This window comes from Salvelinus namaycush, chromosome 26 (genome assembly GCF_016432855.1).
Source record: "Salvelinus namaycush isolate Seneca chromosome 26, SaNama_1.0, whole genome shotgun sequence".
NCBI lineage: Eukaryota > Metazoa > Chordata > Actinopteri > Salmoniformes > Salmonidae > Salvelinus > Salvelinus namaycush.
In genome coordinates this window covers 3764002-3791688 of record NC_052332.1, presented here as the reverse complement: position 1 = coordinate 3791688, position 27687 = coordinate 3764002, and the positions used below count along the sequence as shown (strand labels likewise).

Below are 27687 nucleotides of genomic sequence, written 5' to 3'. Positions count from 1 at the left end.
GACCTAAATTGGAACATGCTTAACACCCCAGCCATCCTACAATCGAAGCTTGATGCACTCAATCTCACACAAATTATCAATGAACCTACCAGGTACCACCCCAATTCCGTAAACACGGGTACCCTCATAGATATCATCCTAACCAACTTGCCCTCCAAATACACCTCTGCTGTTTTCAACCAAGATCTCAGCGATCACTGCCTCATTGCCTGCATCCGTAATGGGTCAGCGGTCAAACGACCTCCACTCATCACTGTCAAACGCTCCCTGAAACACTTCAGCGAGCAGGCCTTTCTAATCGACCTGGCCGAGGTATCCTGGAAGGATATTGATCTTATCCCGTCAGTAGAGGATGCCTGGATATTTTTTTTAATTGCCTTCCTCACCATCTTGAATAAGCATGCCCCATTCAAGAAATTTAGAACCAGGAACAGATATAGCCCTTGGTTCTCTCCTGACCTGACTGCCCTTAACCAACAGAAAAACATCCTATGGCGTTCTGCATTAGCATCGAACAGCCCCCGTGATATGCAACTTTTCAGGGAAGCTAGGAACCAATATACACAGGCAGTTAGAAAAGCCAAGGCTAGCTTTTTCAAGCAGAAATTTGCTTCCTGCAACACAAACTCAAAAAAGTTCTGGGACACTGTAAAGTCCATGGAGAATAAGAACACCTCCTCCCAGCTTCCAACTGCACTGAAGATAGGAAACACTGTCACCACCGACAAATCCACTATAATTGAGAATTTCAATAAGCATTTTTCTACGGCTGGTCATGCTTTCCACCTGGCTACCCCTACCCCGGTCAACAGCACTGCACCCCCCACAGCAACTCGCCCAAGCCTTTCTCTTTCTCCCAAATACAGTCAGCTGATGTTCTGAAAGAGCTGCAAAATCTGGACCCTTACAAATCAGCCGGGCTAGATAATCTGGACCCTTTCTTTCTAAAACTATCTGCTGAAATTGTTGCCACCCCTATTACTAGCCTTTTCAACCTCTCTTTCGTGTCGTCTGAGATTCCCAAAGATTGGAAAGCAGCTGCGGTTGTCCCCCTCTTCAAAGGGGGGGACACTCTTGACCCAAACAGCTACAGACCCATATCTATCCTACCCTGCCTTTCTAAGGTCTTCGAAAGCCAAGTTAACAAACAGATTACCGACCATTTCGAATCCCACCATACCTTCTCCGCTATGCAATCTGGTTTCAGAGCTGGTCATGGGTGCACCTCAGCCACGCTCAAGGTCATAAACGATATCTTAACCGCCATCGATAGGAAACAATACTGTGCAGCCGTATTCATTGACCTGGCCAAGGCTTTTGACTCTGTCAATCACCACATCCTCATCGGCAGACTCGACAGCCTTGGTTTCTCTAATGATTGCCTCGCCTGGTTCACCAACTACTTCTCTGATCGAGTTCAGTGTGTCAAATCGGAGGGTCTGTTGTCCGGGCCTCTGGCAGTCTCTATGGGGGTGCCACAGGGTTCAATTCTTGGACCGACTCTCTTCTCTGTATACATCAATGATGTCGCTCTTGCTGCTGGTGAGTCTCTGATCCACCTCTACGCAGACGACACTATTCTGTATACTTCTGGCCCTTCTTTTGACACTGTGTTAACAACCCTCCAGGCGAGCTTCAATGCCATACAACTCTCCTTCCGTGGCCTCCAATTGCTCTTAAATACAAGTAAAACTAAATGCATGCTCTTCAACCGATCGCTGCCTGCACCTGCCCAACATCACTACTCTAGACGGCTTTGACTTAGAATATGTGGACAACTACAAATACCTAGGTGTCTGGTTAGACTGTAAACTCTCCTTCCAGACTCACATCAAACATCTCCAATCCAAAGTTAAATCTAGAATTGGCTTCCTATTCCGCAACAAAGCATCCTTCACTCATGCTGCCAAACATACCCTTGTAAAACTGACCATCCTACCAATCCTCGACTTCGGTGATGTCATTTACAAAATAGCCTCCAATACCCTACTCAATAAATTGGATGCAGTCTATCACAGTGCCATCCGTTTTGTCACCAAAGCCCCTTACACTACCCACCACTGCGACCTGTACACTCTCGTTGGCTGGCCCTCGCTTCATACTCGTCGCCAAACCCACTGGCTCCAGGTCATCTACAAGACCCTGCTAGGTAAAGTCCCCCCTTATCTCAGCTCGCTGGTCACCATAGCAGCACCTACCTGTAGCACGCGCTCCAGCAGGTATATCTCTCTGGTCACCCCCAAAACCAATTCTTCCTTTGGCCGCCTCTCCTTCCAGTTCTCTGCTGCCAATGACTGGAACGAACTACAAAAATCTCTGAAATTGGAAACACTTATCTCCCTCACTAGCTTTAAGCACCAGCTGTCAGAGCAGCTCATAGATTACTGCACCTGTACATAGCCCATCTATAATTTAGCCCAAACAACTACCTCTTTACCTACTGTATTCATTTATTTATTTTTTGCTCCTTTGCACCCCATTATTTCTATCTCTACTTTGCACTTTCTTCCACTGCAAACCAACCATTCCAGTGTTTTTTTTACTTGCTATATTGTATTTACTTCGCCACCATGGCCTTTTTATATTTTTATTTATTTTTATATATATTTTGTTTGCCTTCACCTCCCTTATCTCACCTCACTTGCTCACATTGTATATAGACTTATTTTTTCACTGTATTATTGACTGTATGTTTGTTCTACTCCATGTGTAACTATGTGTTGTTGTATGTATCGAACTGCTTTGCTTTATCTTGGCCAGGTCGCAATTGTAAATGAGAACGTGTTCTCAATTTGCCTACCTGGTTAAATAAAGGTGAAATAAAAATAAATAAAAAATATGTATATGTATATACTGTACTCTATATCATCTACTGCATCTTGCCATCTTTATGTAATACATGTATCACTAGCCACTAGCTACCATCACTCATTCATATATCTTTATGTACATATTCTTTATCCCTTTACACTTGTGTGTATAAGGTAGTAGTTGTGGAATTGTTAGGTTAGATTACTTGTTGGTTATTACTGCATTGTCGGAACTAGAAGCACAAGCATTTCGCTACACTCGCATTAACATCTGCTAACCATGTGTATGTGACAAATAACATTTGATTTATGTGCAAAACATCAACTGTCTGTTCACCTGTTAAAATGTATGTTATAAGCCACGCTCCCTTTCAGATGCATAGAGCAAAACCAGAAAATGTAATTAGCCTATCTAATAGGCCTAATTTAACGAGAAATGTGCATGGTAATTTTTGTATGGCTAGAAAAGGTTGAGGAATGTATTCTTCAATGGTTATGATATACTGTACAGTGCCTTCAAAGTATTTTACTTTTTTCAAATTTTGTTGTTACAAAGTGGGATTAAAATTTATTTAATTGTTCTTTTTTATCAACGATCCACACAAAATACTCTGATGTCAGTGGAAGAAAAATTAAAACATTTGTAAAAAAAAATGTAAAGACAAATATTGAACCCCGAGTCAATACATATTATAATCCTTCCTCTCCGGCAACTGATTTAGAAAGGATGACTGTATATTTTTAGTGACTGGGTGTATTGAAACACGATCCAAAGTTTAATTAATAACTTCACCATGTTCAAAGGGATATTCAATGTCTGCTTTTTTTTTTACCCATCTACCAATAGGTGCCCATCTTTGCGAGGCATTGGAAATCCTCCCTGAACTTTGTGGTTGAATCTGTGTTTAAAATGCACTGCTCGACTGAGGGACCTTACAGATAATTGTATGTGTGGGGTACAGAGATGAGGTCGTCATTCAAAAATCATGTTAAACACTGGTATTGCACACAGAGTGAGTCCATGTGACTTGTTCAGCTAATTTACTCCTGAACATATTTAAGCTTTAAAAAACAAAGGTGTTGAAATCTTACAAAGCAACATTTATAAATGAGGCCCCTGGGGAAGATACACTTGACTCTTGAAGACCAGATGTGCAGGGGTGGATAGAGAGTTTGGCTAGTTATATTTAGATGTAAGAGTCTGACTTCCTGGTCTCCTTGTATGTGTGTGTGTGAAGGGTGAAGGGTGAAAGCAGCTGGTGGTTTGAAAGCCACTGCTCCAGTTTACAACCACAAGCATTTCTCTACACTTGCAATAACATCTGCTAAATATGTGTATGTGACCAATAAATTGTGATTTTATTTTGGCCTTGAGCCATAAATCAATTATTTCGCCCACTCAGGACCAACAATGCTACCATTTCTGTGGCCTGGAGATTAAAAAAAAGCAGCGTATGGCGTGTGTTAGGGGAGAGTCATGTGAATAGAGGCACTGCAGATAGTGATGATGACTGGTCCAAACCACGCATGAATAAGGGAAGCTATATTTGGAGAGCCTGTTTCTGTCCTGCCCTTGACTTTGGTGCAGGGCATGTAATGTCCGTAGCTTCCTCGTCAAAAAAACGTCCTGATCTTATCAAAAAGATAGTTTGTCTAGCTGTGTCCAGTCCAGGTGGTGCTTTTACAGGCAGACCATCTTTGGGAGGAAGGATGTCAGCGGTGCGCAGCAGCTGAAACCTGGTCCCGACTGAGTCCGAACGCTCCTTGGCGACAACAGCACCAGGCTCCAGTGATGTTGACCCGTCACAGTGCTGTCCTTCACAACACCAACAATCTTAGACAAAGTGTTCACTCTGGTCTTTCTGAAGTGCTGCTGGATGAGGCCAAAGCACAAGTCAGGGGCAAACTTGGTGTGGCCTGTGATCAGAAAGTGAAGGTCCAGATTGTGGTGTAGCTTGTGCATGGTCCATCAGGCACACTACCAGAGCACAAACTTGTTCTTGTTTTGGCAACTGCAGTTATCACAATTCAGGTCCACGTGTTTTCCCTGGTGCATGTAGTTGCTTGGGCCAGCTCTCTTTTTGATGACTGGTGGATTAGAGTCAGGCGTGTTCTGATGATTAATGCTGAAAGACAATTTCCAGATACAAATATTTTAGCATTATTATACAATAGATGCGAATTGGTATTCTGAGAGAACATCACTACACACAGTTCATGCAGGTAATGTTAGCTCCTGTAGCTAGCCAGCCATCTAACGTCAACTGGCTAGCTAACAGCAAGCTTTAACGAGCAATACAAACCGATTGTCATAGCTAGCTAAAGTTAACCAATAAGTTCAATGTTAGCGAGCTAACATTAGGCTATAACTAGCAATGCAAAATGTCATTCTGAGAAAACATAATTTATGTTACACACAAGATAATGTTAGCCGTCAAGCAAGCCAGCCACCCAACCTCAGCTAACGTTAGCTAGCTAACAGCAAGCTTTAACTTGGGATCTTTTGTTTAGACATGTCACGTTAACTAGATAGCTAAATGAACTATAATTCCGATCCATAGAGTAACGTTACTAGCAATACAAACCGGTTGTCATAGCAAGCTAAAGTGAACCAAAGAACGTTAGGTCCATTGTTAGTTAGCAAGCCAGCCATCGAACTCCATCTGGCAATGAAAACAACTTTCTGACTAAATTAGAAACATAATAACTGAATCTGTAGCTAGATTCTTACCTGTATACATAGATGAAAGCTTCTGTTTAGTTTGCAGCTTGTTTTGGCTCGTTGTGTTCCACTAATTTAAAAATGTGTTATGAAATGAGAGAGTGAGCATAGCATGGCATGATCGTCGTCCAGAAAGTAGTCCATCACAACTTTTCCCACTTACCTTTGTCGATGGTGCCTGATAAATTCAGGGCAGCAACATATTTGTAGTTCTCCATGGCTAACATAATATCTTTTTTTTTTTTAAAACAGCAGCTCATTTTATAGACACAAGATGCAACGTCCAGCCCACTCATTATCTCAACCAATCATGGCTAGCAGGAAGGTTGCTGCTTTTTCAACTAGGCTCGTAATTTAACAATTGTATTCATATTTACAGATGACATACAAGTTTGATATTAAGGCACACGAAAGTTCACGTTCGAGAAACAATTTCTGCCAAAAAAAACTCATTTTGATAAAAAAAAATGTTAGTTCAAAAGGCTCTCCTGTGAAGTCGTGACTTGCGACATACGCCTAGTTTCCTGAATCGGATCACATATTACCTCAACTAATCTGTGCCCCTGCACATTGACTCTGTACCGGTATCCCCTGTATATAGCCTCGCTACTGTTATTTTACTGCTGCTCTTTAATTATTTGTTATTTTAATTAAACATTTTACTTATCTATTTATTACTTTTTCTTAAAACTGCATTGTTGGTTAAAAGGGCTTGTAGGGTCTAAACCTGTTGTATTCGGCGCATGTGACAAATAACAATTGATTTGATTTTGATATCCTATTACAGGCTCTTCCTAATTTGCTCTAATCTTGAGAAATGCTCACATTGGGAAAAGCCTATAGTGGCCGTCTTGGCCTATTTTACTAGCTATGTTAGTAGATCATAATAATTTTTACTGCATTTCTGGGAAATTAGACAAGTGGCTTAGGAAATTAGATGTGTGCTTGCTGTAATGTCAATGTTCATTTCTGAAAGTAGTTAGGCTTCCATGCAAATATTCTAAAATCTGCATAAAACAATATGTAAATTATTCCACCAGAGATGTTTCCATCAAACGGACTTATTGAGGATAAAAGACAACTTCCATCGCATTTTCAACTCTACTGATGGTTGTCACAAAACTGATGACTTTTTTCACATTTTGTTATGTTACAGCTTTATTCAAAAATGTATTGAATTTTATTTTTTTACCTCATCAATCTACACACAATACCCCATAATGACAAGGCAAAAACAAGTATTCAGACCCTTTACTCTGTACTTTGTTGAAGCAATTACTGCGTCGTGTTGGGTATGACACTACAAGCTTGGCATACCTGTACTTGGGGAGTTTCTCCCATTCTTCTCCTCAGATCCTCTCAAGCTCTGCCAAGTTGGATGGGGAGTGTTGCTGCACAGCTATTTTCAGGTCTCTTCAGAACTGTTTGATCGGGTTCAAGTCTAGGCTCTGGCTGGGCATTCAAAGACATTCAGAGACTTGTCCCGAAGCGACTCCTCCCTTGTCTTGGCTGAGTGCTTAGGGTCGTTGTCCTGTTGGAAGATGATTTTTTGCCCCAGTCGGAGGTCCTCAGCGCTCTGGAGCAGGTTTTCATCAAGTTGCTCTGTTCATCTTTCCCTCGATCCTGACTAGTCTTCCAGTCCCTGCCGCTAAAAGATATCCCCACAGCATGATGCTGCCTCCACCATGCTTTACCGTATGGATGGTGCCAGGTTTCCTCCAGACATGACACTTGGAATTCAGGCCGAAGAGTTCCATCTTGATTTCATCAGACCAGAGAATCTTACTTTAGGTGCCTTTTGGCAAAACTCCAAGCGGGCTGTCATGTGTCTTTTACTGAGGAGTGGCTTTCGTCTGGCCACTCTACTATAAAGGCCTGATTGGTGGAGTGCTGCAGAGATGGTTGTCCTTCTGAACGTTTCTCCCATCTCCACAGAGGAACTCTGGAGCTCTGTCAGAGTGACCATTGAGTTCTTGGTCACCTCCCTGACCAGGACCCTTCTCCCCCGAATGCTCAGTTGGCCAGCTCTAGGAAGAGTCTTGGTGGTTCCAAACTACTTCAATTTAAGAAAGATGGAGGCCACTGTGTTCTTGGGGACCTTCAATGCTGCAGAAATGTTTTGGTACCCTTAAGCAGATCTGTGCCTCGACACAATCCTGTCTCGGACCTCCATGGACAATTCCTTCGACCTCATGGCTTAGTTTTTGCTCTGACATGCACGGTCAACCCTGGGACCTTATATAGACAGGTGTATGCCTTCCCAAATTATGTCCAATCAATTGAATTTACCACAGGTGGACTCTAATCAAGTTGTAGAAACATCTCAAGGATGATCAATGGAACAGGATGCACCTGAGCTCAATTTTGAGTCTCATAGCAATACATTTGCAAAAATTTAAAAAAACCTGTTTTCGCTTTGTCATTATGGGGTATTGTGTGTAGATTGGTGAGGCAAAAACATTTATTTAATTCACTTTAGAATAAGGCTGTAACGTAACAAAATGTGGAAAAATGGAAGGGGTCTGAAAGCACTGTATATAGCAAATGTGCCCACTCTTGTCTTTGCACGTGTGCTGTAGCCAACAGCTATGGGCAGGCTACCTACATGATTAAATTATTATGATACTAGCGAGATTCTTTTTATTTGTCAATCGGCAGCCAAGCATCAATCATCACGTCAACAGAATAAGTACCTTGATATTTATTGGAAAGGAACATCAAGCTCATCACTGTGAAGTTCATCATAATTTATTTAATCTGTAGCCTAATAAACTGCATGCTTTCCCAAGTCATAATGGGAGGATCACACCACATATCATTGAGTGACTCCAAGTTTACTTTAATATGATGGTTATTATACCAGTATTTGCACATACAGTGGCTTGCGAAAGTATTCACCCCCCTTGGCATTTTTTCCTATTTTGTTGCCTTTGTATCATTTGATTTACACAACATGCCTACCACTTTGAAGATGCAAAATATTTTTTTATTGTGAAACAAACAAGGAATAAGACAAAAAAAATGAACTTGAGTGTGCATAACTATTCACCCCCCTAAGTCAATACTTTGTAGAGCCACCTTGGGGTATGTCTCTATAAGCTTGGCACATCTAGCCCTTGGGATTTTTGCCCATTCTTCAAGGCAAAACTGCTCCAGCTCCTTCAGGTTGGATGGGTTCCATTGGTGTACAGCAATCTTTAAGTCATACTACAGATTCTCAATTGGATTGAGGTCTGGGCTTTGACTAGGCCATTCCAAGACATTTAAATGTTTGCCCTTGAACCACTCAAGTGATTCTATAGCATAATGCTTAGGGTCATTGTCCTGCTGGAAGGCACACCTCCATCCCAGTATCAAATCTCTGAAAGACTGAAACGGGTTTCCCTCAAGAATTTCCCTGCATTTAGCACCATCCATAATTTCTTAAATTCTGATCAGTTTCCCAGTCCCTGCCGATAAAAACATCCCCACAGCATGCTGCCACCACCATGTTTCACTGTGGGGATGGTGTTCTCGGGGTGATGAGAGGTGTTGGGTTTGCGCCAGACGTAGCTCAATTTTAGTCTCATCTGACCAGAGTACCTTCTGCCATATGTTTGGGGAGTCTCCCACATGCCTTTTGGCAAACACCAATTGTGTTTGCTTATTTTTTTTCTTTAAGTAATGACTTTGTTTCTGGCCACTCTTCCGTAAAGCCCGGCAGGTTTGTTTTGGTGCCATATTCTTTCCATTTTTTAATAATGGATTTAATGGTGCTCCGTGGGATGTTCAAAGTTTCTGATATTATTTTATAACCCAACCCTGATCTGTACTTCTCCACAACTTTGTCCCTGACCTGTTTGGAGAGCTCCTTGGTCTTCATGGGGCCGCTTGCTTGGTGGTGCCCCTTGCTTCGTGGTGTTGCAGACTCTGGGGCCTTTCAGAACAGGTGTATATATTGAGATCATGTGACACTTAGATTGCACACAGGTGGACTTTATTTAACTAATTATGTGACTTCTGAAGGTAATTGGTTGCACCATAACTTATTTAGGGGCTTTATAGCAAAGGGGTGAATACATATTCACGCAGCACTTTTCCGTTTTTTATTTTTTCAAATGTTTGTTATATTTTTCATTTCACTTCACCAATTTTGTGTATGTACATTACAGGTTGTAATGCAACAAAATAGGAAAAATGCCAAGGGAGATGAATACTTTTGGAAGGCACTGTAAAGGTGTTTCCACCGCCATTTCTCGCATTTTAACAACACAAAAAGATCCCACCATATCGAACGAACAAATTGTCCATTGACATGTGTAAAATTGTACCGGCATTTTCTGTTTCCATCAGCCCGGTCGTGATTATTTTCATGAGTCAGGTAATTCATCCGCATGAAATGTTTGGAAGGAAACCTGGTTAATGTGCTGAATTGTTTACTATGTTTGATATCATTTGTATTTTGTGTAAAAATCCTTAAATGCCAAATGTATTTGAAAAAAATCTGAACTAGGACTTTGCATTTTCTCCATCAGACGCCCAGGACAGCTTGGTGACATTGAGCATCATATCTCCTGACTGAATGGTGCAAAATTATGATAATAAAGTGGCCTTATCTTAAATTCTTATGTATCTCAGCATTAAAATACACCAGTAGGTATTTTTCCTGATTTCTACAGTATGACTAGCTATTGAAAATATTGCCTAGTCAGGTGTTTTTAGATTGGTTCTGTTTGGCGTAGCACAAACATTTTCAACCAACCTTAACGATACTTCCTCAATTCCCGACTTGGAAGACAACCAATTTCTTCTAAACGCCCATGTCTAGTTGCAGGGGGTTTGTTAGAATTTAGCTTCGTTATTAAATGAAATAAATGTTTTGGTCCATGAAGTAATCCAACAATGTGTCTCTCATTGCGACAGGTGGGTGTCCACCCCAATGTCCCGCATGTCATGATGACACTCACCTGTCTCGATCAAATAGATAAGATTTGAAATAGACAAGATGGCGGTGTACACAATGTTGGATTACTTCATGGAGAGAAAATGTATTTAATTTAATAACAGGGCATTTCCTAAATTCAAATGAACCTCCTGCATCTAGACATGGACATTTAGTTGTCTCCCATGTTCTTTTTTATAATAATCTTTTGGGTTTAGTAAAGTTAAACTGGGCAGCCAAATGCTTACCAACTCCAGAATTCTGGGGAAATTGTGTGTTTGCCTAACTTCTGCTTGCATTTATAATTATTTGCCTCGTTTTCTGTTGCAGTTGGGGAGATTGTAAACACAGTTTTTTTTTTCTTCGGTCAATGGTGCTCTCATGTAATGTAACAATCCAGACTAGGGCTGTGGTAGTCATGAAATTTTGTCAGCCAGTTTTTGTCAAGCAAATAACTGCAGGTCTCACGCTAATTGATCGTTAATTAACATAAACACTTTTAGCCTCTCCTGGCTTCCACTCATAGCCTACAAGCCACTGATGCAAAACTTTGGAACATCTACATTTTAAAAAGTCTAATAAATCCATGTAATATAGCCTACATCATCACAATAAATCCATTATTTATTTTAGACAGGTCTAAAGAAACATAATATGAAGAATATGTAGTCTTTTTCAGAAGAACAGAATAGCCTACTCTGAGTTGTCCTTATTTTAGGCCCTGATCTGGCTATGCCATATGGATGTGGGCTTCACTAGTTAATTTAGCAGACAAGATAAGCTTTGAATTCTGTGGTATTATTTTATAGTATTAAGAATACAATTGAACATAGCTGAATAAAAAAATAAAGGATATTTTCTCAAAGATTTAAAGTAGTGTGCACTATTCTGTGTTGAGCAGTTAACAAAGAAACAGGTATTCCGATATGCTTAATTTAGTTGATTATGTAACTTTAGTTGTGATACAAATATATTTTTACGTTTTTTTATTTACTTTTACCCCCTTTTTCTCCCCAATTGTCCCATCGGTGCAACTCCTCTACGGACTCGGGAGAGGCGAAGGTCGAGAGCCATGCGTCCTCTGAAACACGAGCCTGCCAAGCCGCACTGCTTCTTGGCACACTGCTCGCTTAATCAGGAAGCAATCCGAACCAATGTGTCAGAGGAAACACTGTCCAGCTGGCGATTGAAATCTGCTTGTAGGCGCCCGGCCCACCAGAAGGAGTCGCTAGAATGCGATGGGACAAGGAAATCCCGGCCTGCCAAACCCTCTCCGATGCTGGTCCAATTATGCACCGCCTCATGGGTCTCTCGGTCACAGCCGGCTGTGACACAGCCTGGGATCGAACCCAGGTCTCTAGTGACGCCTCAAGCACTGCAATGCTGCGCCACTCGGGAAGCCTTTTTTGGGGGATTTTTTGTATATATTCTAAGGCTGCATGATGCATTTATAATAATGATTTGAAAAAAGTCTCATGAAAGGCATGAGCATGCTTTGTTTTTTGCGCATGCTGTACACACTTCATCAGTTTCTCGTTCACAATTTGACAAGCACTTGATAATGCCTCAAATTTCCCGGCTGCATCTCCTTTGTGTGGCATAATGCCCCCTAAATAAATCCATGACTTTTGTGGCCGTTGCGCCCTTGGGCTGAATATAATAATTACATATTTCTGTCAAAATCTATTTGTGATTCGACAGAATTGGCTGTAAGGCAAACTATTTTCAACTATCAGCCCTCAACAAACTGTTACGATCAGTAGGTTTCCTGTAAAGATCAGTATCTTCACACAAGATCAGAAGATCAAGAAAACTAATTTGACATAAAATTGCATAGTTTATCTCAAATGCTCAGAACAGGAGTTAAGAAAAGCATGGAACGCCTGGAGCTGTTTTGCATCACCCCTCCATAGAACAAAAACATCATCAATATACCCTTTCCAAATAATGATGTTAGGTAAGAAAACATTTTTGAGGATTGAAAATAGACTGTTTCTCCATGTAACCCACATACAAATTAGCATAGTTACGAGCCATGGGGGATTCCATAGCAGTACCCCTCGTCTGAATAAAGAAATAATTTAGAAACACGAAGTAGTTGTGTGTGAGTATTATTTCAGCCAATGTTATAATGCATGCACTGGAAGGTAGTTCATTGGTGTCACGTTGCAGAAGAAAATGTTCCATAGCTTCAATACCGCCATCGTGTGGAATATTTGCATATAACGATTCAACATCAAAAGTAACTAACAAAGTTAGTTGGTGTCCCTTTTGGTAGGCCGTCATTGTAAATAAGAATTTGTTCTTAACTGACTTGCCTAGTTAAATAAAGGTTAAATACAAAGCCTCTTGCGAATTGAAGTTAAATTATGAAACACAGAGAAGAAAGATACATTCTTGTATGTTTTTTGGGGGGAAGCCTGACTTCCCTACGCATCCATGAATACACACCACTGTGACTATCTACTTCGTTCGTCCTTCACTAACCTGGCAGAACAGTCATTGCGTTCTGTGAATCCAAAATCATAAAGCTGGCTTTTATTTTGAAAAAAGTGAGATTGACCCGGAAAACCATCGCTAAGTAGCCGGAAGAACGTTTGCAACATAAGGCATGCATCCATAGAGAATGATAGAGGCCTCTAGTGGCCAAAATTACATTGTAGTATAGGCAGCGCAATTGAGGGCTTCCACCATTTTAATGTGGTCAACTAGGTAGGACTTCCGACTTCATTGGCTGATCCGTCCTGGTGACCCTATTGGAGTCATGTCCAACCGGGTCATGAGGAGGGCTAAGGCAAACGCGAAAAAGAAAATGGACTACTTCAAACCGGAGATTGCCTCAATGGCGCTGCCTATGCTGTCACAGACACAAAAATGAGTCCTCTATCTATCTCTATGGTTCCAGCCATTACCTCAGTGGGTGCATCCATCGAGTTAGATTGGATATAGCTAGCTTAACGGTAGTAAATGTATTCATCTACGTTTAGGTAATACGTGACTGTATACGCAAGAGTATTGGTGCGTGTAACATTACCTATCCGTTAACTTCGGAAAGAAGCAGATTCCCTCATTCCAGCTAGCTAGCCAGCCAGAAAAGCTAACGTAACGTTTATTTTATAAGCTGATAAACTAATGACCTTTTGACATTAGCAAAATTGAATATTCTGATAGTTCTAAGTAGCGTTCTATTGTTTTGTAGAACGCAAAGAATAACAGGTTTTCCCGTCCGCCTTGGCTAGCTAGCTAGCACAATACCTCCCACAGATACGGGTTCTACGGGAAATGGTAAGTTGTACTACCGTTTCTACAGCTAGCTAGATCACCTACATGTTCACGTTAGTGTACAATGCACCATACTACTGAAACTAACGTTAGCTAGCTAGCTTAGCAACGTTAACTTTACAAATGCTAGTTACATTCCTTGAACTCTTAGCTATTACTTTAAATAAAAGGGGCAAAGCTAGCTGGCTAGTCAGAACAGTAGATGTCCTACTCGATACAACAGAGGCAGTCTTGTCTCTACGTTAGTTAGCTAAGAACTCATGTTGCCTTAAACTTGTGAAGTATGTAACGTTAGCTAGTTAGGCCTAAGTAAACGATTGAGGTATACATTTGCTGGTAGTGTTAATGAAATATTCTAAACAGTCAAAGGTGATCTTTGAGAATGTATTTTAACTACGCTTTAAAGGTAAACTCAGCCAAATGATGTTGCCACGAGCAGCACTGCAGTTATTGAGATTAGCGATACACAACACTTCACTCTCACACATGATCCACCCATGTGCACGGATTCGCTTCACGCTGTTAGTTTGGTAGCCACGGGACCAAAACAACCGAGAAGTTGAGCCTCGCGCTTCAACACTCTTAGCTGTTGCAGAAATGTACCTACTAAGTTGTTTGTTTACTTTCTGCATCTACGCCATGTCGCCGAGTCTACCTTTAAACACATAATAATGGTATGTAACGTTTACTGAACCCTGTAACCGCAGGTCGACGTTCTCATGTGTCCATGGAGAAGGCGGCCTTTGAGGGGTGGCTGGAGTCGGTCTCCGCCTCTTTCCTTACACTGAGCGACCAGCAGCGCAACCAGTCCCTGGACCAACTCATCTCGCTGAGCGGTGCAGTCCAGCTGCGGCACCTGTCCAACGGACTGGAGGCGCTGCTCAAGCGGGACTTCCTGCGACTGCTGCCCCTGGAGCTCACCTTCTACTTGCTGCACTGGCTCGACCCGCAGACCCTGCTCACCTGCTGCCTGGTGTGCAAGCAGTGGAATAAGGTCAGGCTCTCTCTGTCATGGTGGTTGGATCTCTGGTGGTGTATAAGCAGTACGATAAAGGTCTGTGGCGCATTCAGCAGGACACACTGTTTTGGAACGTTCAGATAGAAAAACATGTTATATAGGACACACATGAACAAGGGATGGCTCTATTCATGGCATTTCTATCTGCAATGTTTGGAAACTGAATGTGGCCCAGGCTTCATGTTATACCCTTTTCACACCATCGTGCTGACCTGAACCATACTGTGCTGGCTTGGTTCTTTTTCTACTTTCACCTTTCCAGTGTGGTTCTGTCCAACTATTGGTGGATGCATAACCAGGCCAGCACAGTACAACTCAGTATGTTTGAAGGGGTATTTGTTAGTAGCTGGTGTGCAAGCAATTGAATAAGGCCAGGGTCTCCCACATGTGACACTAGCTAGGTTTCCATCCAATTGGTGACAGATTTTCATGGGAATATCTTAGAATCAGCATAAAGAAAATGTGCATTCTCCCACCAGTGGTGTTTCCACCAAACATACTTGTTGTGGATAACGAGAGTACACAGAACATTTTCTTTTTGCTTAAGTTTTCATTTACCTAATAAAAATCAAGTTCTCAATGTGTTTCCACCTCATTTTCAACTGTACTGATAGTTTGGTCACAAACTGTTGTGATAAATGGCAAATGTGCCTCCTCTGGTCTTGGCACGTGTGCTCAAGCCAACAGTTGGCAGATACAGTGCGGGTAGGCTAGTCTACATGATGTTATTATGGTTATTGAGAATATTTTTATTTGTCAAGCATCGATCATCATGCCACCAGAATAAGACCCTCAATGTTTATTGGAAAGGAGCATCAAGCTCATCACAATGCACTTTCACCACCCTGTGAAGGTCATCATAACTTGTTTCATCTGTAGACTAATAAACTGCATTGTTTGAGTGGTAGTACCACACATCCGTATCATCATGTGACTATAAGTTGACTTTGATATGTTGGTTATTATATCAATATTGGAGCATAAAGGCGTTTCCACCACAATTAATTATACATACACAAAAAGATCCCACCATGTTGAACAAAAAAATGTGTCTATATTTATAAAATTGAACCGAAACTTCCTGTTTCCATCACAGCTGTCATGATTTAAATTTTTTGGTACGCTATGACTTTACTCGCATAACAGGATGGAAACGTGGTTACTGATAATATTTTGGATTGAGAAATGTACTAATGGTGTGGTGCAAGTAAGGACCTATTTTAACGTGTGTTGTAAAATGGTACTTACTCCAACGTTATTGAGGTGAACTTTGATATTGGACCTCCACATTTTTCCTCCTAAGATTTGCCTCGGTTAGTTAGTTAGATTTGACGTTTGTTTGGGTTGCTTTGTCCTCGGTTCCGGTTGAACTATATAATCCTTTTGATAACTCCCGTAGGTGATCAGTGCGTGCACGGAGGTGTGGCAGGGTGTGTGCCGGGACCTGGGCTGGCGCATCGATGACTCCATCCAGGACGCGTCCCACTGGAAGGGTATCTACCTCAAGGCCAAGCTGCGCATGATGCAGTTGAAGGACCAGGAGGCCTTTGAGACCTCGTCGCTCATCGGGCACAGTGCGCGCGTCTACGCCCTCTACTACAAGGACGGCCTTCTCTGCACAGGTGGGTTATATGCGTATGGTCATTCTGGGGTGTGGTGGAGTGGTCTTCAGTGTTCTCCTACCATAAATTTGGCCAGGTGGCCTATTACTCTTTTGCCTGTTAGGTTGAATTTAAGGTTTAGGTGTTAGCATCTGTGGATAATGCTTCAATTGGCACTTTTGTGCAAAATGTAGTATCTGTAACAATCGCTAGTTTGCTGGAGGTCTTTTGTCGTCTGTTAAAATGTTGTCGTTACATTCATACATGTAATTGTTTAATTCCTCATTTGTAAAACTCAAATTATTTCGTAGGCTCTGATGGCATTTCTTTAAAATAAAATGTTAAAGCTGCAACCTCCAGCTCCGGTGCAATAATTTAATTCACCAACGTTTCGACAGCCGAGCTGTTTTCATCAGGCTATCCTCGTTGTAAAATTCACAAATGATCTTGTAGGCTCTGATGACCTTTCTGCCAAACTGTGGGACGTCCGCACAGGGCAGTGCATCTACGGCATTCAGACGCACACCTGCGCCACAGTGAAGTTTGACGAGCAGAAGCTGGTGACTGGGTCCTTTGACAACACTATCGCCTGCTGGGAGTGGAGCACAGGTGCCAAGATCCAGCAGTTCCGTGGGCACACGGGTGCAGGTCAGCGTACTGCTGGGGTCCCTACCTTTCCCAGTTCCTGACTTAGGGGTGTTACATCCATTGTTCATTTTGGGTTATAGGAAATAACTTTTGTGAGTTAGGCATTGTTTCCTAGAGACAGCTGGACTGTGCTGATCAGTGGGTTTTTGATTGACAGGCAGATATGAACTCTGATTTTATGCATGGGAGCTACCACTCCAAGTAGCCTCCATAGACCGGTTGTAGAGACCTTATCAGTGTCTAAATAGCTCTATTTTACAAAAAAAATTCATTCTTAAGGCTACGAATTATGATGGTCACAAATGGCAGAGCCATGTGTGTTGGTGTACTAAAGCCAGGTCTCTCTCCTTGCCTCTGGCAGTGTTCAGCGTGGACTACAAGGATGACCTGGACACACTGGTGAGCGGCTCGGCCGACTTCTCTGTGAAGGTGTGGTCCCTGTCGGCAGGCGCCTGCCTCAACACCCTCACGGGACATACTGAGTGGGTCACCAAGGTAAACCTGCCTATCAATCTCCTGTCCTTGGTTATGTTAAGGATTGCTGGAAAATTGAATCGGCATGTTTGTGGGTATCCGTTGAGGACCTGGGGCAGAATTGCACAACATGTTTTGCTAATCTTGAGTAGATATTTGGGATGCAAGGTGATTTGTAGATCAGTGATTGTGCCCATTGTCTTGTGCAAATGGATGAAAGGAGAAGGGTTTGCAGTTGCAATCTATAGCAAAGCCCTATCTAGCACATTCACAGCTTTTGTTTTGCGGGTACATTTTGTTTACAAACTGTTCAATAAGAATACTAGATGAAGGACCCAAACTCGTCTCACAAACCGTTTCCCTTGTGTAGGTGATTCTTCAGAAGAGTGAAGTAGAATCCATGGTACACTGTCCTGGCGACTACATTCTGTTGAGTGCTGACAAATATGAAATAAAGGTAATATGGTTCATTAATTAGTTCTTTGCATCTGCTGCCATTCAACTTTCATGCAATAATTTAACCCTGTGCTTTTTGTCTTTTGTCACTGTAATACTTAAGATGGCTCCATACAGTGTCCCCCTCAGCACAGTTTGACCACAGTGCTGCTTTCTCTACAGAGATGCATATATTCACACACATATAAACAAATGAATGTGTGTGTATCATTGGTTATTTCACAGATTTGGCCTATAGGCAGGGAAATCAACTGCAAGTGCTTGAAGACCTTGTCCGTGTCAGAGGACCGTAGTGTGTGTCTGCAGCCTCGCCTGCAGTTTGACGGCCGCTATGTCGTTTGTAGCTCGGACCTGGGGGTCTACCAGTGGGACTTTGCCAGCTTCGATATCCTCAGGTAAACTGCCCAGGGCCTTGTTTCCTGATAGAAACAGAACTTTAACCCTCAAAACAACCAGGTTGTAAACGACTTGATTCCTTGCTAGACTTGCTGTGAATAAGCCACAGAATCCTCAGAACTTTGGAGTATATGACTCACAATATCCATGGTTGCGAACAAAAGGAGTTGTGTGGGTGTTCATACATGGAATGTATCGGAGCCCTTCATACCTGCCAACAATCAGTTGCTGAATCTCCTTCTTTCCAGGGTCATCAAAACGCAGGACCCCGCCAACCTTTCCCTGCTCAGCTTCGGCGAGGTGTTCTCGCTCCTCTTCGACACCGACTTCCTGTATGTCATGGACCTGAGGACAGAAAAGATATCGGGTCGTTGGCCTCTGCCTGCCTACAGAAAGTCCAAACGAGGTTCCAGCTTCCTGCCGGGAGTCACCTCCTGGCTCAATGGGCTGGATGGGCGAAATGACTCTGGCCTCGTGTTCGCCACGAGCATGCCTGACCATAGCATTCACTTGGTTCTGTGGAAAGAAAACCGATAAAGAAAGCTATGGGCGAAACCTACGAGGGCTAGGTTGTCAATTGCCATGTAAACAGGGTGCTCTGACTTTCTAAACCCAACATCAAGTTAGATAATGCATGGGCCAAAGTTGTTTAACCTTTTTTTGTTTTGACACGTGCTCTCATACATACATGCATCATGTGACATGCTGTCAGATAGAGTATTGGAGATGGCTTCGCCAACCATAAGACGCACCGAAACGCTGCTATGAATACAAGGGGAAGAAAGGCCCAGTTCAGAGGGCCAAGGCAGCAGTTAATTTTAGTTCCAACCCTGCCATGGGTCTTCTCACTTTGAAGGAAATACAAGGACCGGAACGGTGGCTTAATGAAGACCGAACTCTCGAAAAACTGCATGGTCTACAACCATTAGACTGTGACAACTTTACAAAAACATTGCAAAACAAGTCAGGCTCTACAGCTGTAGATATTTCCCTTGTATTACCATGTATCAGAACTTTTAAACTTCGGACAAGGTTCTTCAAGCAGTTACGAGGCGGGAAGTTGCCTTAACACAATACTTCGTTACAAGAAAGTACATCTATGACTTTGGCACAGTGTGTCCTACGTTTTGCCTAGACTGTCACCAACCATCCCCATGAGAGTTTTATGTTGAAATGTTCAAAGTGGTTTGGTGCATCGGATTTGTACCATGTGAAGCGTTGTTGGATATTCAATGTAAATCCATTGTTTGATAATGCTTTTCTTAGGGGTGCTTGTTTTAAAAGTCAACTTGACATTAAGTTGTGCCTTTTGATTTGATTTGAATATTCACCTAGCTGTGACAAATCAAACTAGAATTTCATTATTACCAGGCACATTGCAATGAGATAATGAATGTTGTAATTGTATATATATTTTTTATTATCTTTCGTACTCTCCATACTATAACCAACCGCATACAATGTCTTTCTAAACTTACTAGGCTTGTCACGATACCAACATTTTACATCAGGCCAAGTATCATGATGCCACGTTGGAAAAATAAGTGGCCGACCATCCTGTTCGCCCTGTCTGTCCCTCAGAAACTTGTTTCCCAAACGTTCTCCAAAAACCTGTCACTGAAATTCACACTTCTACTCAATACAACACATTGAATTTAACTTCACACTGTATAATAGAATGGCTGATTTGGTCATATTTGGCTGGAGGAATATACATGCATAATGATCTGCATGTCATTGTCAGTAAGGGGAAAACACTGCTTGGAACCTTTACTCTTCAGTTAAGACATTTCCTCACGCTCATACACACCACTCTCCCTCCCAGAAACACACATAGTCCCATGCTAACAACTTTTAAAAGGATAGGCACCAAACAGAATTCAAGGAGCACCAGAAAGTAATCGATTTTTGATATAGTTTATAGTATGATATAGTTAAGTAGCAAACCCTTTTCCTTCCTGTGCCAATCAAATGTGCCTAAGCCTACTGTCAATTACCAGGTTGTTGGCTAGCTAGATAACATGATTGAATGTTGTTTGTAATCAAACCAATATTTAACAACCCGGGATTAGTTTAAAACGGCCCGCGACATGGTTTGTGAAATTATATCAAATGCGCACGAATCCCGATAGAAAGGGGAAAAAGGCATTCCGTTAATATGGGTAATATTTTTTGAACATTTAGGCCAACTAAAGACAACGTTTTTTGTTGTTGCTGTAAAGCATGCCTGTCGCGAAAGAGTGCTCCATTTCACCTCTGACACTGCATGCCGTTGAACTACTTGGACTGGTCTGTGTTCTTGGTAATAACAGGCGATGAAATAATACAATGTATCAACATTGCTCGCTATTCCAAAGTAACAAATGTACACATCTAACAGAAGACTCTGCGTCCTCGCTCGCCATCGTGCATACATTTATTTTGTCCCTCCACACCAAACGCCATCACGACACGCAGGTTAAAATATCAAAACAAACTCTGAACCAATTACATTAATTTGGGGACAGGTCGAAAAGCATTAATGGCTATTTAGCTAGCTTGCTGTTGCTAGCTAATTTGTCCTGGGATATAAACATTGAGTTATTTTACTTGAAATGCACAAGGTCCTCTACTCCGATAATTAATCCACACATAAAACGGCCAACCGAGTCATCTCTCATCCTTCCAGGCTTTTTCATCTTTGAATTTATATGGTGATTGGCATCTACACTTTTACCACGACTACCGGCAACACAGTTCGTCTTTCAATCACCCATGTGGGTATAACCAATGAGGAGGTGGGTACCTGCTTCTATAAACCAATGAGGAGATGGGAGAGGCAGGACTTGCAGCTCGATCAGCGTCAGAAATAGAAAGGAGTTCATTTTAGCCCTTGGCAACGCAGACGCTCGTTGGCGAGCGTGCGAGCAGTATGGGTGCAATAATTGAATAACATGGATTTCTACTGCGACGCTCGCGTCCGGTCTGGTCAGCATGTAAATTCTATATATTTTTAAACTGATGGCGGAATAGACGCGGGTGAGTGAGGGCTGTAGTGGATGCAACGCACTGATTACAGCTGCGACACCTGATACGCGAATGACAGAAGTGGATATCATTGGACCTGCGCATACAAGAGACTAGTGGCTGTTGCTTAAATTCAACTGAATTTAAACATTTTACAGCAGGCTCTTTAGTTTGGCAGGGCTGAACAAGTTGGTAGTATCGTGAAACGGTACAATGGTGTTCTAAAATGTTGGTATTATAAAGATCATCCGTTTTGGTACCTTTTATTACCGTGGTACCGGTATACCGTGCAACACTAAATCTTGCCACCATGTAACACTAAATCTTGCCGCCATTTACCCTACATGATTCACTTGAATATTTCTTGTGAATTGCGGTATTGAAGTATAGACCAGGTAAATGTTTTTTTTACAGGATTTGATGTTGGGAAGTTTGCACAATGTAAATGAGAGTGAGCAATTGGTTATCAGCTTGGGAGTCAAAGCAAGACTTGACTCTCAGCTATGTTTTACAGTGACATTCGGTTCAGCAGTGTACTTAGCAGACCGAGTCACTAATTTAAGAGCAAATCCCCATCCATGCAGTTTTTAAATGTCCATTTCAACACTTACATATGTGACTTTCTCAAAAGGTCACATTGGTTGCTCAGAGGTGAATTTAGCCCAGAGATGTTTTAATACTCTGAAAGAGACCTCAAACATATCAGGAGTCTTACCAGTTAAGTGGAAAAGACCGGATAGATTTTACACCAAGGCTGTTTCTGAAAATGTTAATGGCTGTTAAATGCATGCTTCTTCCATTCTTGTTTCATCAATTCCTTGCCCTCCCTCTCAACGCTCATTGGGGGAGGTTTGAGGGAGGGACCTAGGATCTTCTCCAATGAAAGGTAAAGAGGTAGTTGAGGAAACAAGGATGGAGGCAGCAAGGATTTGACAGCTAGTAACATTTTCAGACAGCCTATGCTTCCCTTCTCCCAAGTTCTATAATCTGTACAGACAAGTAGCTCTCCTGCCATTCTATTGATGCCTTACTAAGCAGATGGTGAATGGTATGGTAAACCTAGACAATCTCATGTTTCATTAGTTCAAACAAGGCCTCTGAGGTCAGACCTCTACATGCATCGCCTCACTAAACTGTATTGCACTGTAATAGCATCACACACCCAACCAATCTTTTTTTCAATTGCATACATCAATCAGCTTAATTCAGGTATGTTGGTTGTGTATAACAATATTGCAATCTTTCAAATAAATGGAAGTTGCTAACCTTAATGATAGTTTGTCTTTTTTTCCTCCCTATGTGTTAAATAGGGAAATTAGATATGTTTCCTTACCTTGAAAGCGCCTATGTACAAGGAGAAACCGCAATCGACACTCCTACCCAAATAATGTTGACTTGTTCTATACTCGTATTGGTGGCTAACACAAATTGGAGAAAAAACAACTCAAAAATGCTTGCTATTTCCTCAGAGAACATGATATTTTGGCTCATTGGCTGAGCTGGCCAATCGGTGGTCTCCTGGCATGAATATTTTTAATGACCAGTATACTGGCTGAAAGCCAATTGGCGAAAGAAGTTGGCTATCACAAGCGATTTTAAGACAAGACCTGGTTAGACTGTTACAAGTTAGTGCATTCGGAAAGTATTCAGACTCCTCGACTTTTTCCACACTTTGTTACGTTACAGCCTTATTCTAAAATGGATTAAATAGAAGTTTCTACAACTTGATTTACCACCTGTGGTAAATTAAATTGATTGGGCATGATTTGGAAAGGCACACACCTGTCTATATAAGGTCCCACAGGAGAGAGAATACAGTAGACGGCACACGTGTGATTTATGACCCTACTTGATGGGTCATGTGTCTGCCCATATATGGGCATCCTGCAGGACATGCTGCCTTCCTTTCTCACGGTAGGGGGAGAGTGTTTATTTAACCACATAGTGCATCTGTTCCTTTGAAGCTGTCATGATGATTGATGTGTAGGGACCTCGTTGAACTAGGGGATGTGTTTGAACATTTCAAAGAGTATGGCCCCCACCCTGTTGTAGTGACCCTAGGGCTGTTGTCTATGAAACAGGAATGTCCGGGGTTATTGGGGGGCAGACGCATTATAAATAAACCCCAGAACACCAAACAAGAAATTAAAATAAACCCAGAACACTAAACAACAAATTAAACATGTCTCCTAGGCCAATTGTAGGTGTACTTTGTGCCTCGTGTCAAGAACACAGTGACAAAAACATCGAGGACATTCTGTGTGAGGCCCCTGAATGTTTTAATGGAGTTTTGGATATGAATGATGGACATATGGGTTACATTTTCCAACCGGAGGATTCAACTGTGAAGATTTTCACAGACAGCGGCTACAGCTCCCTTTATCAAACAAAACCCGGGAGTTTTTCTCCTGCGCTGCGTATGAGAGAATGGCTAAAGATACTGCTCGGGCTATGCCAGATCGAACACGCCCTGTGTGGGGCAACGCTGCCCGGGTATGCGTTGGAAGAGGAAGTGTGCGGGCGAGCTGATTTGAAAGCCATAAGAATCTCTTCAATGGCGTATACTCCAAAGTGACAATTTTAGCATGTGCCCAATTCAATAGTTAAAATGCAACAAAATCAGTTAGTTCGTATATACACTGCTCAAAAAAATAAAGGGAACACTTAAACAACACAATGTAACTCCAAGTCAATCACACTTCTGTGAAATCAAACTGTCCACTTAGGAAGCAACACTGATTGACAATAAATTTCACATGCTGTTGTGCAAATGGAATAGACAAAAGGTGGAAATTATAGGCAATTAGCAAGACACCCCCAATAAAGGAGTGGTTCTGCAGGTGGTAACCACAGACCACTTCTCAGTTCCTATGCTTCCTGGCTGATGTTTTGGTCACTTTTGAATGCTGGCGGTGCCTTCACTCTAGTGGTAGCATGAGACGGAGTCTACAACCCACACAAGTGGCTCAGGTAGTGCAGCTCATCACATCAATGCGAGCTGTGGCAAGAAGGTTTGCTGTGTCTGTCAGCGTAGTGTCCAGAGCATGGAGGCGCTACCAGGAGACAGGCCAGTACATCAGGAGACGTGGAGGAGGCCGTAGGAGGGCAACAACCCAGCAGCAGGACCGCTACCTCCGCCTTTGTGCAAGGAGGAGCACTGCCAGAGTCCTGCAAAATTACCTCCAGCAGGCCACAAATGTGCATGTGACTGCTCGGTGTTGTCCTGCACGGTGTTGGGCTGTAAGCACAACCCCCACCTGTGGACGTCGGGCCCTCATACCACCCTCATGGAGTCTGTTTCTGACCGTTTGAGCAGACACATGCACATTTGTGGCCTGCTGGAGGTCATTTTGCAGGGCTCTGGCAGAAACGGATGGGTGTCTGGGTTAATCATATAGCCGCCCCCTTTATCTGTAAGAAAGGAATAGTAAAATTGCTTAACTAATAACATGTTTTAAAAAGGTCTGTACTAAATATTTAGAATTAAATAAAGGGTTTTAACAAAAGGAATCTGTCTTTTCTCTCTCCCAGTGTGCCTCAGAGAAAGACGTGTGTGTGTGCGGGGCGTGTTTGTGTTTCAAAACAATGTTGTTTTCGGGTGTGTGTGTCTATGCGTGTGCGTATGTCTCTTCAATTGTGCTTGAAACAATTCAAAATGAGGGGTCATCTACATATAAGCCTCTCAAAATACACGTTTTACCCCGAGGATGGGGGTTACGTGTGTGTGGGTCTCTTCAATTGTGCTTGAAACAATATCGGGTCATTAGCACACAGATTGTCTCCAAAAAAGGAGCTCTAATTCAAACATGCAAAGATATATATTTGATACAATTACCCCGTTAAAAACTGGTGTTACAATATCACTTCTCATTGTGTACATTTCAAGGTTTCACAAACATAAAACATCTAATTAATGTTTCTCGGGCTAACACACTGTTGAGTATCCTATTTACTAAAGAACAATCACTAAGACAAAACACAAAAAGTTGTAATATAATCTGTATACATGTCATTCTATACTGAAAACAGGTACATTCTATAAGATGTTGATGTGATAACACATTTTTTTTATTCATCTCTCAGTTTAGGATAATACTGTTTATCTTATACTTTACTTAAATTGTATTATTTATCTTGTCTATTTCCCAAAGACAACCTCTGGATATGACACTGACCACGTGCACTCAACTTCTTTGGTCGACCATGGCGAGGCTTGTTCTGAGTGGAACCTGTCCAGTTAAACCGCTGTATGGTCTTGGCCACCGTGCTGCAGCTCAGTTTCAGGGTCTTGGCAATCTTCTTATAGCCCATGCCATCTTTATGTAGAGCAACAATTCTTTTTTTCAGATCCTCAGAGAGTTCTTTGCCATGAGGTGCCATGTTGAACTTCCAGTGACCAGTCAGTATTAGGCAGTGTGAGAGCGATGACACCAAATTTAACACACCTGCTCCCCATTCACACCTGAGACCTTGTAACACTAACGAGTCACATGACACTGGGGAGGGAAAATGGCTAATTGGGCCCAATTTGGACATTTTCACTTAGGGGTGTACTCACTTTTGTTGCCAGCGGTTTAGACATTAATGGCTGTGTGTTGAGTTATTTTGAGGGGACAGCAAATTTACACTGTTATACAAGCTGTACACTCACTACTTTACATTGTAGCAAAGTGTAATTTCTTCAGTGTTGTCACATGAAAAGATATACTCAAATATTTACAAAAATGTGAGGGGTGTACTCACTTTTGTGATATACTGTATACCTTTTTTATAAACATAATACAAATAAATTAAAATGGTTATGGAACACAACCACCATCTTGACCCTAACCGCTATATCTCATACTATGTTGACCAAGTGGGTAATGGATTACCCAGCTATCACGGATCCCCGACCATGTACGGTTCGGGGATAGGAGGCATATTTCGTAACCTCTTTAGGATGGTTTGACCGTTTTATGAAGAGAGGCCTCAGCATAGCCAAACCACATTTAAAATCAGCGGCTAAAAATATTGTAAGTGAGGTTGTAGCCAATGCTATGACCAGAAGGGCTTCATCAGATCCCAAGCATCAAGAAGGCTCAGGGCTTATGCTGTTGTCTCGAAGGACTATATTGTGTAAAAACTTGGTAAATTTCAGGATGTTCGCTACCTGCAAATAGCATATCGTCCAAAACCAGCAGATTGTTTTTATGAGGTAAAAGTTCACCTTCAACAAACTTGATTTTTATTTTCATCAACAGCTCATCATACAAAGGTTGGTAACATGAATAACACCACACAATATTGTCAGGTTTCTGAGATAATACATGTTCAGAATTCTCTAAAATACTTTTTACAAAACAAGTTTCACCGCTATTGGATGGGCCTGCGATTAAGGCCGTAAATGGTAGTTGCAACCGGGGATCAAAACCTTCTACCTTAAGGTTTAAGACACACGGGGCTTGTAACATAAGTCAGTAGCCAAAGGGCAAGGTGGTCCCGTCAGGTAAAAGCAATCTCTTGTCATAGACTACCCGGAATCTTTTAGTAAGTGGGGCATTCCTTAGATGGAAACCCTTTTTATCCCTAACAATCTTTTTGTAGGAGTTCAAAATTTCCAATTCACTATTCCCGGTCGTTTATGAACCCCTCAACCAGGCGTGTGATTGATTCCAAGTTTACATGCGGGGCATTTTCATAGTTTTGAGTCACGCCTTTGGCTTTCAACACCTCGTGATTGTCTTTAGTCCTAAAAGCATAGCTTTTGGGACCACAGGAGGACCACTCTGTGATATGGTCACCATCTTCGAGTTCACTCGTTAAACCACCCAGATAGTTGCTATGAGGGGGGTTCCAATCGCCCTGTTTGCTTATATAGACCACAGAGTCTGTGTCATGATAAAGAACGCGCCTCTGCAACTGTTCCATGAGCGTGTACAGTTCAAGTCGACCATAGGCCGTGGTAAATGCTGCAAGAAACACATTTATAGAACCCACTTCTTGTTACGTCTCCATTGCACCAGGGCAATGTCTTGACTCAAGAATGAAAAATTTGAAATTTCTTATTGGTCCGAAAAAACGAATTCCCTAAATTCTTCGGGGTCTTTAATGATCGACGTTGTTAGCATATTGCTTCTCTGGGAAAGTTTGCCCCAAAGTGAGTTTAAGTACAATTTCGACAGATTTCTTTTGGTTTTGTTGACCTCTATTCTGTCAGGGTCAAGACGTAAACCTTCTCTGTCATGATAGTCCTGAATGTACTTGTCTTTGCTCTCTTGATCTGTGACCGATGCAGGATACCCTGAAGCCATTTGCTTGCTTCTCAAGAAGGTCTTGATGTCCTCTTTAAAAATAGTGATTGATTTCCTGGA

The 27687-nt window shown here is 42.0% G+C and overlaps 1 protein-coding gene across 2 annotated transcripts; it reads left to right on the top strand.

Moving 5' to 3' along the window:
* Positions 1-13303: 13303 nt before the first annotated feature.
* On the top strand, positions 13304-20827 carry LOC120021630 (F-box/WD repeat-containing protein 2-like). 2 transcript variants are annotated; one of them, XM_038965436.1, is made up of 8 exons: positions 13304-13738; positions 14443-14729; positions 16153-16375; positions 16808-17002; positions 17364-17497; positions 17847-17933; positions 18158-18327; positions 18577-18865. In XM_038965436.1, exons 2-8 carry the CDS (start codon positions 14463-14465, stop codon positions 18863-18865), a joined length of 1365 nt encoding a protein of 454 aa, XP_038821364.1. In that variant the 5' UTR covers positions 13304-13738; positions 14443-14462. The 2 variants fall into 2 exon arrangements, with proteins under 2 accessions (XP_038821364.1, XP_038821365.1); XM_038965437.1 differs by lacking the exon at positions 13304-13738 and having other exon boundaries at positions 14463-14729; positions 18577-20827.
* The last annotated feature ends 6860 nt before the right edge of the window (positions 20828-27687 follow it).

Excerpts from the sequence above, each read along its gene's own strand:
- LOC120021630 (XM_038965437.1), top strand. The coding sequence starts at position 14,463 with ATGGAGAAGGCGGCCTTTGAGGGGTGGCTGGAGTCGGTCTCCGCCTCT. Across the intron at positions 17,934-18,157 it reads CTGACAAATATGAAATAAAG|ATTTGGCCTATAGGCAGGGA; the intron begins GTAATATGGTTC and ends GTTATTTCACAG. Across the intron at positions 18,328-18,576 it reads GCCAGCTTCGATATCCTCAG|GGTCATCAAAACGCAGGACC; the intron begins GTAAACTGCCCA and ends CCTTCTTTCCAG.